Source organism: Drosophila sulfurigaster, chromosome 2R (assembly GCF_023558435.1).
Source record: "Drosophila sulfurigaster albostrigata strain 15112-1811.04 chromosome 2R, ASM2355843v2, whole genome shotgun sequence".
Classification (NCBI taxonomy): Eukaryota; Metazoa; Arthropoda; class Insecta; order Diptera; family Drosophilidae; genus Drosophila; species Drosophila sulfurigaster.
In genome coordinates, this window is record NC_084882.1 from 17,042,321 (window position 1) to 17,060,059 (window position 17,739).

Genomic DNA, 17,739 nt, shown 5'->3' on the forward strand with positions numbered 1-17,739 from the left:
GTATTTAACAATTTTCGCCTCGCATTTCTACTACTACTCAACCAACTATAAAGAAAGTATTTATCGGTCTCTTAAGCATCCAATTTGCAACTCAATTTTAATATGCAAATTTACTTATGGGGGTGGCAACATCAACATATATAACCATCACCATCAACAGCAAGAAAACATCGTCAGCCAACACTTCAGACAACACTAAAGAAAACTCACTTCTATTAGAGAGTCTGTCTGATGGCCATTGCAATCAAGGGCTTTTCAAGTAGGCAGAAACTATGATATGCATCTATTAGAGCCAGACCAAGTGGCCAGGCCAATGACTTGCTGCTGCAGTTGCTGGTGTTGCTGCCACAAAACGTAAATTGCTGGCGTCCCACGTTTGGTTGCCTCAATGGTTTTGCCAAGCCTGTAGATGCTGCCTTAACTTCTGCTGCTGTGTTTTATGCATGAACCAGCATTCGTATCTAACCATGTATCTGGTAGAACGTGCCTGTGCATACGCCACAAATGAACAGTCAGAAATTCAGGCAGGCAGGCAGGCGAAAGCAGGAAAGCTGCCGCAAAGGCCGCATAATTGTGGCTTTACTCTATGGCTGTAAAAACTTTTCCCCCAAAAAAATACCAGCGGAAATAAATAAATTTTCTGGATTCTTTCCTAGTGCTTTCGCTCACTCAGTTGCCAATGGCTGTTTTATGGGGCAGGTGTCGTGCCGAGTCTTCGGCTACATAAAAAAGGGATTTGCTCAGACCAACTTTTTGTGTGTGTGTGTGTTTGTGTGTGGCCCAACTCATTTTCGACTAATAAAGTTGCAAACTTAAAACCCCATTGCGGCTACACAGATCGCTGACTAATGGCTTTCGTGTCGGCTACTTGTTATCCAGCATTGCCCTTGCCTCTACAGCCATGTAATGTCGGCACTTGTCTAAATCATTTTTCTGTCGCCTTCTGGGCTACTGATTTTCAAATTGTCTGCCTCATTTTTCACTACACTTTCACTAAATAGCCGCAAATGCATCAATATAAGGCCATGCGACTTAAAAGCCTACGATTTGCATCGATTTGTGAGCTGCAATCCATTTTTATTATCTTTATGGCAATATAAGTGAATGGCGAACACATTACTCTTGATTATCTCTGTTTTAAGGGGTTGACCTGACACTTTAAAATATACTTTTGGCTATAAATAAGACATAATGGAAATTTCAATATTTAACAATTGTTGTCAGAAATAAAAATCTAACAATTGTAAATAGTTTTATTTGGTTGTGTAGCCTGTTTTCCTTATCTTCGCCGCTATCACAATTTTATTCAAACTCCATTGTTTGGTTGAAATTTGAAATTCTCACAGCATGGCGTAAGCATCAAAAATGTGTTATTCTCAAAAGAGCAGATCAAAACTACTGCATGTCTGACGTTTAATGAAAATACGAGTATACGATGAAAAAAAGCTCGCCCTTCCGTTCAATTTATGCAGCTCATTGTTTATTTGTTGTTTGCTGCACACGGAGATAATAATGCAACCAGCTGCAGCCGTCAAAGTGTCCATCACGCATTTCTTCTTGCTCGCATTGCTTACAATAGGACCCTGGGACCCTATTGATATGTCTCGTTGCTATGCGGGTGCAGCAGCTGTCGAGTTTAACTACTTGTATATCCGCATCCGTGGACCAAAGACGTTGCCTAACATGCTCATAAATGCATTTTGTACATGGGAATGTCGAAGGCAATATCTATTGCCCGATAAAGTGCTGCACGTTGTGAACCAACTGCAATTGTGTCTGCCACAAACAGCGTCGCGTAGACGTTGTTATTTCCATGGGCAAGGCCAAGCAGCGGTTCCAGCCAGCTCTACAGAGAGTCAACATTGTCTGTTCCCCATTTCCGCCACCCGCTATCCACAATCCTCCATACGGCAGCAACCATCTGGCAGCTGGTGGTGACACGCCTTGCACTTTTCTTTCCGAGAGCCAAGAGATTTTTCCAAGTTTTTCTGTGCCATTTTGTGGTAGAGACCAAAACAAAATAAAGCAGCGCAGCAACAGTAACAGCCATAAAAACAATTTCATTGTGGCAACGTTAAAAATAAACCAGCATTGCGATTTAATAAACAGCAAACACTGAGACACCAACAGCCACGGCGTCAACATCAACAACAACAGCAACAACATTGACAATAACAATATTAAAAACAACAACAAGTTTAGCAGCCGCAGTGCGGCTTTTATGTGTGTGAAGTTTTTCATTTTCCAGCAGAGAAAGTAAATAAACTGTTCTAAATTCTTTTTTAATACTTCAGTTGGCCGCCAAGTGCAAAAACTTTTGGCTGCTTAACCCTCGCTTAACTTTCAGTTTTTAGAACCTGTACACAGCATTTTTATGGGTGTATTGGTGTCTACACAAACACACTTCTATGTTAGATGTATAAACATTTTATAACTTTCTATTTCATGCGGGCGTTCAGTTAAGCAGCCCAAGTGCAATAAAAATTGCAATTTTCACGAAACAAAAGAAAGTGAAACTTTGTGTTTATTTTCTTGCTGTTGTTGCTTTTGTTTCTGTTTAATTTAGATGCTCTCAGGGTCTTAATAACATTGTTGGCATTGAAATATATCAGTCAATTGGGATCGTGGTTAACTTTCCACCTAGATACAACTCTATATACTAGTGATAAGTGCACCATCGGAGATTTGGTCTACCTGACTGCCTGTCATCTGGTTTGATGCCACATTAGGCTAATAAAAGCTTGCCGCTAGACAGCCGCACAAATCTCACACTAATTAGCTTTTATATGCAAACCAGCAGAGATGAGCTGTAAGCTGGGGCACGATAAGCTGCCAACTTTCAGCTCCACCGGATGTGGCAGCCACAAATTGTGTCAACACACGGGGATGATGCTGATGCTGATGATGTGGATGAGGTATGCGGCCATTTTTCATTTAATCTGCTCACGATTCGCTTAAGCATTTGGCCAATCTGCAGATTTGACAAAATCATCAAATAAAAAAAAATCTGCGTAAACAAACTCAAATAGTTGCAGCTGGAAAAACATGAAGAGTGAGAGTTAAATGGCGCCAAGTGTCAATGTATATTTATTTGTCTTATTGCGTCAATTAATTATAGTGCGTCGCTTTTGCTTTCTTTTGGTGAAAATCTCATAGTTGGACACTGATCTGTGATCTGTGGCATGTGGCGAGAGACAATATACAAGAGAGATGAGGCATGTGTTGACTTGTGCGTGAATCGTAATTAGATTCTCAAGTGTCGCATTTACGGCACGAAAGTGCGTAATGGTCGGGCAACCTTTGGGCCACAACGCTCCGCTTGGCCCCACTAATTAAGGCGATTAAATTAAAATGCTGAAAGTAACAATTAAAATCCATGCGCAGATTGTGCCCCTGGGCACTTGACCCGGACTAGTGAAGCTGGGAAACGCAGACCAGACAATCGACTTTGGCAAATGTTTACTACAAACAAGTAGTAACTCAGCAACTAGAAAAGCCATTACCACAATACGATTCCATCGAGTATTAACCACTTGCTAACCGCAAAGATAAAGGCTCTTCTCCAAAGACGAAAACGAAAATGAAAACAAAACGAAAGAAAACTAAAAATCTATTGCAAGCCTTTGGCACTTGTAATTGTTGGCTTGGATGTTTAACTCTCAAGCCTTGGCAGCATATTGACATGCAACAAACTGTGCAATGAACTCTCCAAAAAGTCAAAAAATTATTGTGGCTGTACAGCTGAAGCCTTATCCACAAGCCGAGGCAATGTCGAGGCCAAGGCAGTGAGGGCTGCATTGCCAAAAGGTTGAAGCCGCCTCGTTGCCTGGCTGCTCTTCCTTGGCGGCCGGTTTCACTCTTTCTGCAGATGCTTTCACTTTTTTGGCCACTGTCACGTTCGCCAGTGTTTCAATTTATCATCCACGGGTGGCTGTTCGCCTGTTCGTCCATTGAACTCAAGGCATGCACACAAATAACCAAAAAACCAGAGGCATCACGGGTTAGATTTAGGGCCGACAATGGGTTAAAGCTGCATCATTTGTCAAGGTGACCGAACAGTCGGTCGCCACAGCAAGTCTACTCATAAGCCCTTCTAATGCTCCAGACACAGGCGGCCAAAACCCAAAATCATATTTAAATTGTTACTTATTTGCGACAATTCCTCAAGTGAGATTTGGTTGTTTGGCTGGGCAAACACTCGTTCATAACAATTGTGAAAATGCGGCCATGTCTTTTGTCATCATCTGTTGCTGCTGCTGTTGCTGCCGTTCTACATTCCGAGGATATGAAACTATAAGCTTTGCGCATTATACTCACAATAAAATGAAACATTATTTGCCAACGTTCGTTGCAGAGTTATAGACAGAGAAAGGTTGAGCAACACAGTCTATGTCAAAGACATCAAATTCAGTTTACATTGAAAACTTCATGCAATGCAGCAATGTGTTTTGGGCTGCCTTAAAACTATTTTCTCTTGCCATACCCGGCGGTTGGCAGCCTGGCATCTCAACGCTGATTGATGAGCACACACGGCAGGTCTTTCACATTTGGTCATATTGATTGACATTTAACATTGAACTTTGCATGTCTTAGCAGCGCGTTTGCTCACAGCCAGTTGAATTTCTCCGCAAATACTTTTGGCGAAATTTAAACGCGCTTCAATAGTCTCTGCTTACGTATAACGCAATCAGTCACTTAAATTGAATAATGCGCGAGCCTGATTTAAAAATTGTTCAAATGTGGCATAACGTTGGTGGATCTGCTTCTGGCCAAGGACAGAAATAGCTATCACAAAAAAAAAAACAAACGCCCACAGCAGGGCGCCGCAATTTATTCCGGTGAAACCCAAAAGCTAAGCCCTGCACCGAGGGTGCAAAACTTGGGAAGCGAAATTTAAATGTGGAGCCAGAATTTTCTTCTAAAAAAAATAATAATACATACACAGACAGATTTGTTGTACTTACACTGGCAACATGTAAATCTAAGCATAATATTTACATTAAATTGAATTGAAAGAAAATTGTTTGTGAAAACAAACAAAGCGAGAAATTTTTGTTGACAGCATGGCCTAACCATATAATAAATTCATCACTGGGGGAAGTTAGTCACAGGCTGTGAGTCAGTCACGGTCGGGCTTTCCACGCCGTAGAGTGCAGTTCATCAAACGCCAGGGTCAAAGTGAAACGTAATTGGCCAACGGCGCTTAATTTGATTGAACATTGCAGACAAGCTGCTAAGCAAAAGCCGCACTTCAGAGCTCGGCGGTCACCTGAAACCATTGTGATCCCCAACCTGTGCAATAGCTCTCGGCAGCTCGAAGCTCGACACCCGATACCCGACACCCGCATTGAGTAGCCAAAAGTAGCAAAGTTGCAGAGTCTTTGTTTTCGTTTTTTTGCGGGGGCTCCTCTGATGTCAACACAAAGTGAAAGTGAAAAATTTGTTAGCGAAAACCCAAAAAATAAATAACAGACGAACGTGGCTTTTCCTTTTATGCAATTGTCTTGGCCGAATGCTGAATGCCAATGTTCCCAGACTGGAAGCCCACATAATGTACGATCAAGCGAACGAATGAACAAACGTATTCTGGTCGGCACAGAAACGAAATAAAATCAATGGCAACTGAGTTGGGTAAAAGTTTAGTGCCGATCTTGGCAAGTTCGTTGCTTAACTCTTTTGTTCCTTGGCGCTGCAATTGCCATTGATCGTCAGACAAGCTGCTAAGCGTTTTGTTTGCTTTTGTGTTAACGTAAATGGCAATTACAGCAAATTGGCCAACTTTGCTGCTGCTGCTGCTGTGGCTGCTGTTACTGGCTTCTACTGCTGCATCTATGATTAGATGAAAAACAGTGGATGAGCAACAGCGACTTCCAATGCGAAAGTTGCATAGCGATTGCGTGTGAGCTCAACTAAATTAACATAAATTATCGCTTGCGGATTATGCGGCTGATTTTCCCATCTGCTTCACACATCTGTTTAGTTTGCCTATCCAAAATGTAGAATGAGTAATGAATGGACCTTTCAAAAAACTCTTTACAGAAATTCTTCACTTTCCCATTAACCGCACAAATAATTTTTAGTAGTTTCCCCCTTAATGAGGCATCAATTTATGTAAAATAATAAAAAATTCAATCATAAAGCTAGTTGCTGTACTAAAAATTCAATTAAACAATTCAAAGCTTGAAAAGATAAATTTCAACGTAGGCTGGCTTAGGAGAGTTCGCTGACAATTGCTGTCTGCTACAACATTTCATAGGCAGCCGAAAAGTATGCTAGCAAAATATTTCGTTTATGAAATTTCAACGGAAAATTAAACCGTTTTTATTTTATTGGGCTTCATGTCTTAATTTATTCGACAGTAAATATTTGCATGCGCATTCTGATGAAGTCGTTTAATTGTTTTACTGGCTATATTTATTTAATTGTTAAATACATACAAGTAAGTCTTTAGCTTAAAAGTAAATAAAGAATGCTTCATAGAAGAAGAAATATAAATATTTTATTTCTAATGAATCAATAGTGCCAAAATAAAACATGTTTCATAAAAGGTAGAAATAACACTCCACAATACAATATGTACAAAATAAATAATCATTACATGCCTTTGAGCGACACAGCTGCACTTTCATAAACTTTTCCATCGTAAGCGACAATTTTCCATCAGCAATTCTAGCTGCAAAAATTACTACAAGTGCAGTGGTGTTGTTCATTTCGTTTTCTTTGCAGCGTATCTAAAATGTGTGCCAAAATCTTTGCGTGTCCCAATCAAATGCATGACAATAAAAGAAAAGACCATGGATGCAGCGTGTTTAAGTGTTGTTTTCATGTTTTTTTCTATTATTTTTATGTCTGTTCATACATGTGTCTGTGTGTCTTGGCTAAATCTTTACAGGCAGCAGATGAAAGTGGGCGTCAGAGCAAAGATATCATTAAGTAGTCAGTAGTGAGCAGCGAGCAGTCAGCAACAGTGCAGATCAGAGCAGTAATAAAAAAAAGCCAAGCATAGATTGAAATAATTGCAAAGACTTGCTAATTACGACAATGAGCAATGAAATTGACTAGCCGCTTGCTGGCTTGCCAATTGCACTAAATCTGCAACGAAGCTTTGCGGGCATAGCCGCAAGATTTAACAGAGATCCAGAGATGCATCTAACATGCATATTACGCTCTGAATAGCCACCGGCAAATGGCAATAACAACAGCAACTGTAGCGGCATCGGCATCAAGCAAAAGCAAAACTGGATGCAACGGCTGCCTGGCTAATTGTGGCAAGGTGAAGTGTATAAATTTGATGAACAGCCCGCCGCACAAGATCAGTTGTCTAAGTGAGTTTGCACGTCGCATGTCTGTCAAGAATAAGAGCCCAAAGGAATAGAATTCGAGAATTGCAAGTAAAAGGATAGCACAGAAAATATGGATACGCGCCTGAGTTTGCTCATAGCGCTGCTCTTAGCTGCAATCTACGCTCAGCGACCAAGTTGGGCCTTTGAACTGAACAATAACAATAACATTACAAATAACATTGGAGAGAGTGGTTTATTGCGAACAGTGCGTCATGTGTATGCTCAGTGTGCGGACAGCGATGATATCTTTTGGTGCTGCAAGTTGCACGGCGCTCGACTCCTTGGCCGAGCACTCAAAGTGCACCAGCTCAGCATTGTGGATGGTGTTAATTTAGTGAGGCGCTCGAGTGGCGAAGATTCACGCACAGGACGCGCCAGCATTGCCGAGAGTCAGCTAAACAATCGTGATCTAGAGCACATGTCAAGCAAGAGTTTAGACGCATTGCTGTTGGAGCGTTTTCTCAACTTCCTGCACAGCCATCAACTGCAGGTGAATCTGCCACGTCTTATGCGTTTCGGCGAACGCAACAGCCAGGATTGGTTGCAGATTCTTTGGGGTTACTTCATGCCCGGCGAAACGAGTGTGGACAGCGAGGGACGCAAGAAGAAGGATGACAAAAAGTATCTGGGACCTTTCATTGCAGCCGTGCTGCTCAAGACTGCAATACTGAAGATGGCCTATCACTCAATTGCGATTGTGGCTGGCAAGGCGCTCATTGTGGGCAAAATAGCGCTAATCATCAGCGCCATCATTGGCCTTAAGAAACTAGTCAGTCACGATGGCGGCGAGAAGACAACATATGAGATTGTTAAGCATCCGCAAGTGCAGCAGAGTCACACCTATTCATCGAGCCATCAAGGGGAGTACGATAGCGGAGGCCACGATGGCGGCTCGTATCATCGCAGCATCGATGACGAAATGATGATGCAGGATAAGGCTTATCATGCCTGGATGCCACAGGGCGGTGGCGGTGGAGGTGTTGCCTCAGCTGCCGCCTCGCTTGCCGCTGCTGCCGCCAAGGTGTAACGATCAAAATTGGCGTTGCATCTAAAGCAAAACCAAAGATTCAAAAAATTTGTTCACTTAGTTTCAATTGTGTCTGCAAATTGCAATTGTATTTACATTTGTTGACTATAATCTTAGTTGTGTAAGTTTAGTTACCGTAGATACGAGTATTTTTTTACCGCTGAAATACATAAAGCTAGAGAAATCCACGCATTGGCAATATGGCTGCTGCCTCTTGTGTATTTGTTGTTGTTGCTGCAGCCAAGTGTCTACGATTCAGTTGTTCCGTTTCGTAGGCATAATAGGCCTGATCCTGGCCATGACTCGCGTCTTCGGTGGGCATCTCCAGCTGGGCGGGGCTATAGCTGTTGGTAGGCATGCTGCGATGCCAGCCGCTCTCGTGACTATGGCCGGAACTGGAGCCCGAGTTGGTGACTATTACATGATCCGAGCTACCACTGTGGCCAGTCGTACCCTTTTTTAGACTGCCCTGCAAAGAAGATGCATAGCGCCATAGAAGTTGTCCATATCATGAAACCATAATTACGACACCATTACAGTTTCCTTATATTTGACTCACCAGCAACGAGATGAGCAGCGCTATTTTGGCCATAATAAAGGCTGAACCAGCGATGAGAATCACCTTGCCGAGGAACATTTGTGCGAATGTAGCCAGCATTATCATTCCGCCCATCATAGCCATGTGCTTATCCTTGTCCTTCTTCTTGCGACCTGTTTTGTGCAAACAGTTTTTGCATTTATTTTTCAGATTCTTCTTATCATTACCCTCCTTCTTCATATTATTTTTCTTTTTAAATTTACCTTTATCTTTCTTCTGCTTTTGCTTTTTCTTTTTCTTTGTTTTAGTTTTCTTTTTCTTTTTCTTATCCTTGTCTTTTTTCTTCTTTTTCTTTTTCTTTTTCTTTTTCTTCTTTTTCCCTTTATCCTTATCCTTATCTTTCTTTTTTTTCTTTTTCTTCTTCTTCTTCTTTATCTTCTTCTTATCCTTATCTTTATCTTTATCCTTATTATCTGTCGCTGTTGCTTGCACATCGAAACTACCAAAGCCTGCCAATATTTTATCGACTTTATCATCTATGATAGTAGCAACTGTACCTTGATCCACATCTCCAAACTCATCGATGGCATTCGAGATGGTTATCTGTCTGGGCAAACGCATACGCAACGCTCGTCCTTGTGCCAACTGCAGCAGTTTTCCAGCGAATCCTTTCATCGTTCGTGCATTCTGCGTAGCATTTACTGACTGCTGTGGCTCAATGCTCAGATACTCGCTCAGATGCCAGGTGCTGTTGTCCAATGTGGCAGCATCCAGCAATCGTTCACTCTCTGTGCCCAGACATTGCCACTTCTGCACGCCGCTCAAACAATGCTGCAACACGCGACCCAGACTTCGTGGACTCCACACAGAATTTTCCTGATTAATTGCTAGCGTCTGACAGCTTGGCACGAGCCACTGCCAATGCAACAAGAACACGAACAGTTGCCGCCGCATTTTAACAATATTTTCGTTCTTTTTGGAAAGTCACCGATAGCCCGTCAAACTTCAAATAACCTGGATAGACCCTAAGCTAGCTTATTTATACTATGTGAAGCGAGAGCAGCAGCAAAATGTGACGTCAGAAGTCAACGCTATGTTATGCTAACAATTAAATGGCTTGTCAAAGCGCGACACAGCAAAAAGCGCTCTTGATAGGAATCTAATAAGAAAAGTTTTACGGAAAGTCTTTCATGCGGCGGACCCCCTTGGAAGTCGACCCGATTTAGAGCTCTTGACAGCCTGCTTACTGAACCTTAAAACGCCTTTTGGCCGCTGAGTGATTTTCGAGTTTTGCATAAACAAACTTTCGTTTTTTTGGAAAGCGCTTAAAACGTTTGCCAAACTTTATGTTTGCCTAATTATAACTTAACTAATTGAGCTAAAAGAACGACAATATGAAATAAATACGAATAAGTCTTAATGCTAATACTCTACTCATAGCGATCGCACATCGACAATCTGCCAGCCATTCATGTTGCTCGTCGATGTGTCTTGGAAGTTGCGCACCAAGCTGTCCGCCGAACTAATAGTGTCCTCCAGATATTTGGTCTGTCGATGCTGCTTTTCATAGTCATAGAAGCGGTCATCGGAGAGATGTTTCTTGGCCATGGGCGATGCGGCAGCTTCTTCACGCGGCTGTTCGAAACGCACTTTGCGATCACTGCGTTTATACGGCTGTGGTTCATGCACATTGTACTGATGATGCAGCTCATCGCCACCGCCAAAGACTGTAGTTTTGCCAGGAAAGTGGCCAATTGGACGATGAGCAGCGAAGGCGCCGCCATAGCCAAAGTTGGCGCCACTAAAGCTACCAAAGCCTCCTCCACCACCAAAGCCACCTCCTAGGCCACCAAGTGATCCCAGCACGCCGCCTAAGCCCAAGAAGCTGCTCACATATATGGCCAGCTTGGCCAGAAATAGCGACTTCTTAAGCAGCAGACAAATGCCAGCAAATAGCAGCGGCACCAGTGCAACTAAATTGAATTTTAATCCCAGCAGAAACGGCAAAAGGTATTGTTTAGCCAGCAAGCGACCTGAGGGCATCAATTCGATTAGAGTTTATTTGGGATATTTGCATAGACAGCTCACCTGTGCCCTCCTCGAAGCCAAATTGTCGCTCATCTTGTGCCCCATTGTCCAGCACAAACTCGGCCACACTGTTGGCATCGGCTGTGGGCCCGATTTTGAACATAAGTCCTGGATACAGAGCATCCATGTGCCACTCCAAGCTGCGCTGTCCCATCACAGCGCCCGCATTCTCGAGTATACCGCGAAAATCAACGGGATCTGTATCCAACACATTAACCAGCGAACGGCTTGCTGCTGTCTCGCTTTTGACTGCCACAAAGTCATCCACAAATGTAACATTCTCTCGCTCCTTAAATCGTTGTATGAAATTCAAGGCAGATCGGCCGATACATTCGCTTAATTTGGAACGTTGTGATCCACGCACACACTGCTTGAAGTGCTGTAGTTCCTCTTTGCTAACATGTGAAAGATCGCTACTTTCGATGCATTGAAAGTGCACCACGCTGATGAGTAGCAGACTTGTCTCCACGATCCACGACATCCTATGCTATTGGGCTACGCTGATGAACTAAGCCTGCTGGCCAGCTGACCCTTTGGTTTATATAGTAGCTCGTTATACAATAATCAACTCATTTTGGCCAAATCGGCTCGACTTCAGCTCACTTTTTGCACATGTAATGCCGCCATGGCCCAATAACGGAAATTGTTGTACATCAACGCCAAGTAGCTGCCACTAAAACAGCCGCTTGTAGCTGCCTCAGTCAGCATCATGGTCATGGTCAGTGCACACGCTTATGGCTTATGGCTGGCGACCCACTATGGTGACTCGTGGGCAATACTTTTTCGCACATCTTCGGTCTGCGTTTACGTAATGAGCCATTGTTGTTCCAGGAAAATTATGAAATAGGTCGACAGTTCACTAATTTAAAAAATTACAAATACAAGTATCAGCGCCATCAAATAAAAGACCGCTAAGTATAATAACTTTGAGGTAAACTGCTGCCAATTAATACCAAATGATTTGTTTATTTTTAAAAACGCGATAATGTTTTCTTTATAATATTTAACAGTATACAAAACAAGTTTAAGTTTTTTTAGACTTTAAATAAATTTAAATATTACATTTATTTTGGAATTTATTCTTACATCAAAATGGCCAACTCTAAATTGCTGGAGCTGGAAAATATTTGCATACTTTCAGGCGGAAAATAATTAAAGTGGCTCAGTGTTTGGAGTTGCCAGCACGTCAATTGAAGCACAGTTGTACATACTCTCTAAAACGAAAAGTTTGGGACTATCTAAAACCGTTAGACACTTTCGTCTGGCCCACCCCAAACTAGAGAGGGTAAAAGAAACTTTTGTATAGCGGGCTAATAAAACTTGACAGTCAAGGGCCAAAGAACCAAGTGCAAGTTTTAGCAACAAACCCTTCTCACACTTACTTTCCTCTTAGGCCAATTTGTGGGCGACGTCTTTGGTATTACATTTTTGGGCTTAATTTGTGGTAACTAACAACATTTTCTGTCATTTGAAACTGTTACAAAAGTTATGCATATTTTAAGCCTGGCTGACGTAGTGTTAACGACACTGGCGAGACGTGTTGTAGGCGATTGGCCTGAAGCTTAACAGTAAACTTTGCAAATATATGATATCTTCAATGTTTGTTTTCCAATTGCAGTGGTCGTTGAATACACGAATTGAATGAAATTGTATTAATATACACTTTCACCACTAATATTTCAAATTCAAGGCGAACAAGCAAGATTTTGCAGCAGCAATCGAGCAATGTATATAAATTGTTTTAAATGTATATGTTGTAGCCCAACGACAATTGCGGCCAATTGGCATTTGCCATTCGACCATAAATTGCACACTCCGTTGAATGGGCGTGTCGCTTCTCATATCATTTATATTGCATTCACAAACTCCAGGCCTAACCAGACTGCGGCTCATCAGGGCGTATGGTTGGTGTACGTGTTGCAATTGCACATGCAAAAAGCAGGTCGAAGCCAATGCGGCGACTTTCATTTGATTTTGGAGCGACACCGGATACCAAAATGCCTCTTCATTGGGAGTCAGCCCAAGTTAGAGGAGAAAGAATAAGCTAGCCAAGAGGGAGACGAAGCGCATTTCAAAGCCAATGGTAGGCTTAGGAAGTCAGTTGGTTAGTTGGAGTCTTGTTGTTGGTGCCGTTGGTTTCTTTGAATACGAATCTGGCTTTGACTCTGTCTTTAGAGTCAGAGCCTGACTACGCCTCAGTGCGCGCGTTGCAAGTGAAATTTTTTTTGCTGTCGAGTGTCTGTGATTTTGTGTGTCGCACATGCAATTGATATCACTGGCCTCGTTTGCCCTAGTTGGTAATTCATTTTATTAGTGAAAGAGTGAAAGCATTTCGCTGTAAGAAATGCGTCGCACGTTGCGTATGCGCAATTTATACTGGGTGTGTGTGTGTGTGCGAGAAGCTACAGCACCTGTCCTATCTGTCAAATGCAAACGAATTTCAGTTACAGATAAATGCGGCTTTATTGAGTTTCATTTGATTTCTCTCTGCTTGTATGAGTGATTGTGTGTATGTGATATGGAAGTGCACATGTGTGTGTGAGTGTGTGCAATGCGGTTTGATTGGGGGGCGAACGTTGAGTGGACAGTATATTGTAATTGCTGTGGCTTCTTGGCCATGCACTTACAAAGTGGCAGTTCGATTAAGTTAAGAGTTAATTAAAAGAGTTCAAGAGTTAGCATTAAAGTTACACAAGTAAATACAATAAATATGAATATGAAGTTATAAGTAGTAAAAATAGTCAATAGTAAAGCTCTGAGCAATAAATTATTACAATAATACAAAATGCAGTCACTTGAGTACAGTTCAGTTTTAGTTTAAGTTTAAGCTTTAGTTTTTAGTTTAGTTCAGTTTAGTTTAGTTTGCCGCCCCCTACGGTCACCAGCTGCAACTGCAGTCATTATAGAACTTATTAACTATGGTTTTCGATTTCTGAAAAAGTTGAATTCATTTTGATGGCGCCTTGATTGCTTGAGTTATGCTACAAAATAAATTAAATAAATAAAATAAATTAAACGAGTCACAACGTGCTCCGTGTTCTTCTCTTTTCCCTTTCTGCTCTTTTTTTTGTTTTTGTTTTGTTTCATTTGATTTGTGTATTGCACTAATTTGCTGTTCCACTTTGGCAACTCGACAACATCGCTTATTGCTGATACGCCGCGTAGGCCAAGTTCTGAGCATCGTTGCCCTGCAGCGACCTGCCGTAGCTGTGCTCATGCTCATAATGCGGGTGCGCAACCACCTCGTAGTTCTCCTTCTTGGACTCCAGCAGTTTCTTCAGACCAATGATGCCTGACAGCAGCAGAGCGATCTTGCCAATAACCAGAGCCTTGAAAGAAATGAGCGCCAAGAAGCCGATGGCCAGTGGCAGCAGAGCAGCCATCTTCAATTTGAAAAGCATCAACAGAGGCATCAGATACTTCTTCTTCTCCTTCTTCTTGCCACGAGCTGCAAAAGCAAAAAAATAAAAGCATGAAAGCGTTAATGAGTTAACAGTTTAAGATTTGATTAAGAGTTTGCATGCGATACTTTCGCTTGTTTATGATTGATTTGATTGTCCATTTGCTTGTTAACTGCTCATTAGCAATTGGAGCACAAAATAATTAATAAAGAAACAATGCAACAGACACAAGAGCCGCTGCTGCAATAAACAGGATCGACCGCTTTCTATGTGCGCTCTTAGAAATCGGAAACTGCTCCATGAGCATGGAAAAGAAAGTAAACCTAGTTGGCTAACTAAAATGCAATTAATTGCAGCAACAAGTTTGCCAACGCCTTGTGGCAACTGTCAATGCACCGCTAGATAAGTCGCCAGGGAACAGATGCGTTTATCTCTATCTCTGCGTTTCTGTTTCTCGGTGTCTGAACAGCAGCAGGATGCATGCTTGCTTTATGGCTGACCTCAATGTGGGTTGAAGCTAACAGTGAAAACAGGATTGAAGCACTCGCCACATTGCGGCGCAAAGATGCTTCTTATATGTGGCGGCTGCTGATACTGCTAATGCTGATGCGGCTGAGTCTACGATTGCGATTGGTAATTGCACCAGTAACCCAAATTGGCAACGAGCCAAAGAACCAGATAAACAGAACAACATGATCACAACTCTTGACCAGACAGCCGCCAAACCATTTTCTCATTTTGCAGTTGCGCATGATTTGTTTCTTAGCAATGTTATTAATTTTACATACAAATTTAATATTGAAATACTTACATTCTTCGAGGGCGCGCTGCATGTCCTGGATGGAGTCCTTGGGAACCTTGAACTGCAGTGTGTGGGTGCCAAAGAAGCGAGCAACACGCTCAACCAATAGCGAATCAACCTCAGACTCACGTGCCTCCGCCTCCTCGGGCAAGGTAACATCATTCAGAGATCGACCCACTGGAATGTCATCAGTTTTGACCAGAGCAATGCCCTCAGTCAGCCTCACATCACCATTCTCGGTATCGAAATAGTGCAGGGCTCGTTCCTGTTTAGTGTGTAAATATGTGAATGAATATGGTATGTCTTTTGAGATCACTTCGAGTTTGTTTCATAGCTGGTTTATGTTACCTTCATGCACAACACCATCGAGCGTTCGCCGCAATCCTTGACCATTTTGAGGGCACTTGTCAGCAAGCTGTCTGCCTCGGAGGCGGCAGCTGCGGTGGATGCCACCAGCGCGAACAGGCAAACGAATTTCAACATTGTTGTTTTTTATTTATAGTTTTGGGAGTTTTTGAGAATCACACAACACACTTGTCACTTGGCTTTGGTTATCCTTTTATGCACTGACTGTGCTTTTTTAAGTTTCAGTTTTTAGTTGATTGAGTGCACTGCGCTCGATTGGGTTGTTCGATCTGTCGGTCAGAAGGCAATCCGTAAACTGTGGCTAGAAGACGCACGCGGATCGAGTTTTATTCCCGGCCAGCAGCGCAGCCGCAACGACGACGACATCGACAACGACGACGACGCCAGCGACGTTGACGACGACGATAAACACGACGCGAGTTGCCCGCTAGCCGCATCTCCACTTTAGCCCCCTATCCCCTCTATATACCCGACCTGCTCCATCGACATTTACAGTAGCCAAGCTTAGAATTTAAATAAACAACCTGGCGAAGACATCAACGACGAAGTCGACGCTAACGTCGGCGTCTACGACGACCACAACACCGAAGCGCATCGCTTGTGGCAGCTAATGCAACCTGGCATGGCTTGGCTTATGTTGGCCTGGCTTGGCTTGTGTTGGCCTGGCTTGGCTTTGCTTGACTTGGCCAAGATAGCGTTGTGTGCGTGTTCGTGACGAACAACTCGCAGTCGACATCGGCAACAGCAACGTCGTCGTCGTCGGCTTCGCCATTAGCTTTGGACTTGGCTTGTTAGCGTTTGCTGCTTCTGTTGTTGCTGCGGCTGTTACTGTTGTTATTGTTGCTTGTCAACAGCTAAACACTTAAGCAGCACTTAACTATTTGCACAAAAGCGAGCACACACTCTCACACTTACACTCACACTCGCACGCCCCCAAACATGGAAAGGTAGCGACGCATGTGTGGTCGTTAAATTATATTGCACAGTGTTAAAGGCATCTGACAGCCCAAAGTTTTGAGTATTGAGGCATTAAAGCCTCAGCGGCTTGCATTTGGCACACTTATTGGTTGCTGAGGGGCAGGGGATAGGGTGAGAATCAACCACAGCAATCATAACAACCACAGCGCCACCGTACAAACAGAAAGTGCTTTGCGTGTGGAGTCGGTCGACTGATCGATCCATTAGAAATTGCAGACACGTGACTCTTGGTGTGGCATTATTGCTGGCTAATCAAACTACCGACCACACCCCGCAAACACAGCGCAGCTCGTCAGTTCGCCACAAAACCACATCAACACAGCACTACTTATGATGGCGTCTCTCTGTAGAGCTCGAAAGAAACCGCAACAAGTATAGCTCAAATTGGAGTAAAATAGAAAATTAACTAGTTTGCAGGCGGCATGGATAAAAAAAATTTCACTTTAATTTTGCTTTTTATTTATGTATTTGTTTTTCTCCATCTCACTTAAAGCCCCATAATGTATCTTATTCATACACACAGACACATATTTGTTTAGATACACATATGTCGTATGTCTTTAGTTTTGTATGCCAATCGCTGACATTTTGCACATACGAGAGTTTCATATCCATGCAACATTGTTTGCATTATGTCTCTTTAGTATAATTTTCAATAAAATTGCTGGAGGCACATGCCGGTTGGCTTTTTATTATGTGTTGATTAAAGAAAGAGTGAATGTGACATTTCAAATCGAAAAATAAATATAATAATTGTATATATTTAGTTAAGTTAAAGCGAAGTTTTTATAATGTTTCTGCAAGTCGACCTCGACCGAATCTAAGCCAAGACAGTTTATCGCGTTTTTGTGTAATTTACACATTAGTCAAGTACCTAAAAGAAAGTGATGAATGCTAAGATTTGCACGCTACTAAAACTCGATTTGAGATGCAAAGCAAACCAAATTTTTGTTGCTGATTATCTACTTAGTCGTAGAAATGCTACAACATAGTTGATGAGCTGAAAGGTGTTGATTGTTGTTGTTGTTGTTGTTGTTGCGCTTCATGTTGATGGCATATGCAAATGCTTTGCACGTGGACATAGATGGATGTGCTATGCCGTGACGTGACTTGACTCGACTTGAGTTCAATTTGATTGTGTGCGATGAGTGGCGATTGTGGGCGATTGCTCTGATAAGCAAGCGAGTGCCGGGTGT

General features: G+C 42.5%; 4 protein-coding genes across 4 annotated transcripts; 1 reads left to right on the forward strand and 3 right to left on the reverse strand.

The window, feature by feature from the left end:
• Positions 1–7,296: 7,296 nt before the first annotated feature.
• On the forward strand, positions 7,297–8,569 carry LOC133837420 (uncharacterized). The gene has a single exon (XM_062268170.1). It carries the CDS (start codon positions 7,414–7,416, stop codon positions 8,368–8,370), a length of 957 nt encoding a protein of 318 aa, XP_062124154.1. The 5' UTR covers positions 7,297–7,413; the 3' UTR covers positions 8,371–8,569.
• Positions 8,451–9,878, reverse strand: LOC133837421 (uncharacterized). Its single transcript, XM_062268171.1, has 3 exons — positions 9,466–9,878; positions 8,930–9,081; positions 8,451–8,839 (listed from the first exon to the last, which is right to left on the reverse strand). Exons 1-3 carry the CDS (start codon positions 9,860–9,862, stop codon positions 8,546–8,548), a joined length of 843 nt encoding a protein of 280 aa, XP_062124155.1. The 5' UTR covers positions 9,863–9,878; the 3' UTR covers positions 8,451–8,545.
• Positions 9,879–10,230: 352 nt separating this feature from the next.
• On the reverse strand, positions 10,231–11,565 carry LOC133837419 (uncharacterized). Its single transcript, XM_062268169.1, has 2 exons — positions 10,997–11,565; positions 10,231–10,941 (listed from the first exon to the last, which is right to left on the reverse strand). Exons 1-2 carry the CDS (start codon positions 11,475–11,477, stop codon positions 10,343–10,345), a joined length of 1,080 nt encoding a protein of 359 aa, XP_062124153.1. The 5' UTR covers positions 11,478–11,565; the 3' UTR covers positions 10,231–10,342.
• Positions 11,566–13,588: 2,023 nt separating this feature from the next.
• On the reverse strand, positions 13,589–15,868 carry LOC133838161 (uncharacterized). Its single transcript, XM_062269158.1, has 3 exons — positions 15,548–15,868; positions 15,209–15,464; positions 13,589–14,444 (listed from the first exon to the last, which is right to left on the reverse strand). Exons 1-3 carry the CDS (start codon positions 15,680–15,682, stop codon positions 14,140–14,142), a joined length of 696 nt encoding a protein of 231 aa, XP_062125142.1. The 5' UTR covers positions 15,683–15,868; the 3' UTR covers positions 13,589–14,139.
• Positions 15,869–17,739: the final 1,871 nt, after the last annotated feature.

Coding starts and splice junctions, on each gene's coding strand:
- LOC133837420 (XM_062268170.1), top strand. CDS start 7,414: ATGGATACGCGCCTGAGTTTGCTCATAGCGCTGCTCTTAGCTGCAATC.
- LOC133837421 (XM_062268171.1), bottom strand. CDS start 9,862: ATGCGGCGGCAACTGTTCGTGTTCTTGTTGCATTGGCAGTGGCTCGTG. Junction 9,082..9,465: donor GTTTGGAGATGTGGATCAAG/GTACAGTTGCTA, acceptor TGCACAAAACAG/GTCGCAAGAAGAAGGACAAG. Junction 8,840..8,929: donor CGCTGCTCATCTCGTTGCTG/GTGAGTCAAATA, acceptor TCTTCTTTGCAG/GGCAGTCTAAAAAAGGGTAC.
- LOC133837419 (XM_062268169.1), bottom strand. CDS start 11,477: ATGTCGTGGATCGTGGAGACAAGTCTGCTACTCATCAGCGTGGTGCAC. Junction 10,942..10,996: donor TGGCTTCGAGGAGGGCACAG/GTGAGCTGTCTA, acceptor TGATGCCCTCAG/GTCGCTTGCTGGCTAAACAA.
- LOC133838161 (XM_062269158.1), bottom strand. CDS start 15,682: ATGTTGAAATTCGTTTGCCTGTTCGCGCTGGTGGCATCCACCGCAGCT. Junction 15,465..15,547: donor CGATGGTGTTGTGCATGAAG/GTAACATAAACC, acceptor CACACTAAACAG/GAACGAGCCCTGCACTATTT. Junction 14,445..15,208: donor GCAGCGCGCCCTCGAAGAAT/GTAAGTATTTCA, acceptor TTGCTTTTGCAG/CTCGTGGCAAGAAGAAGGAG.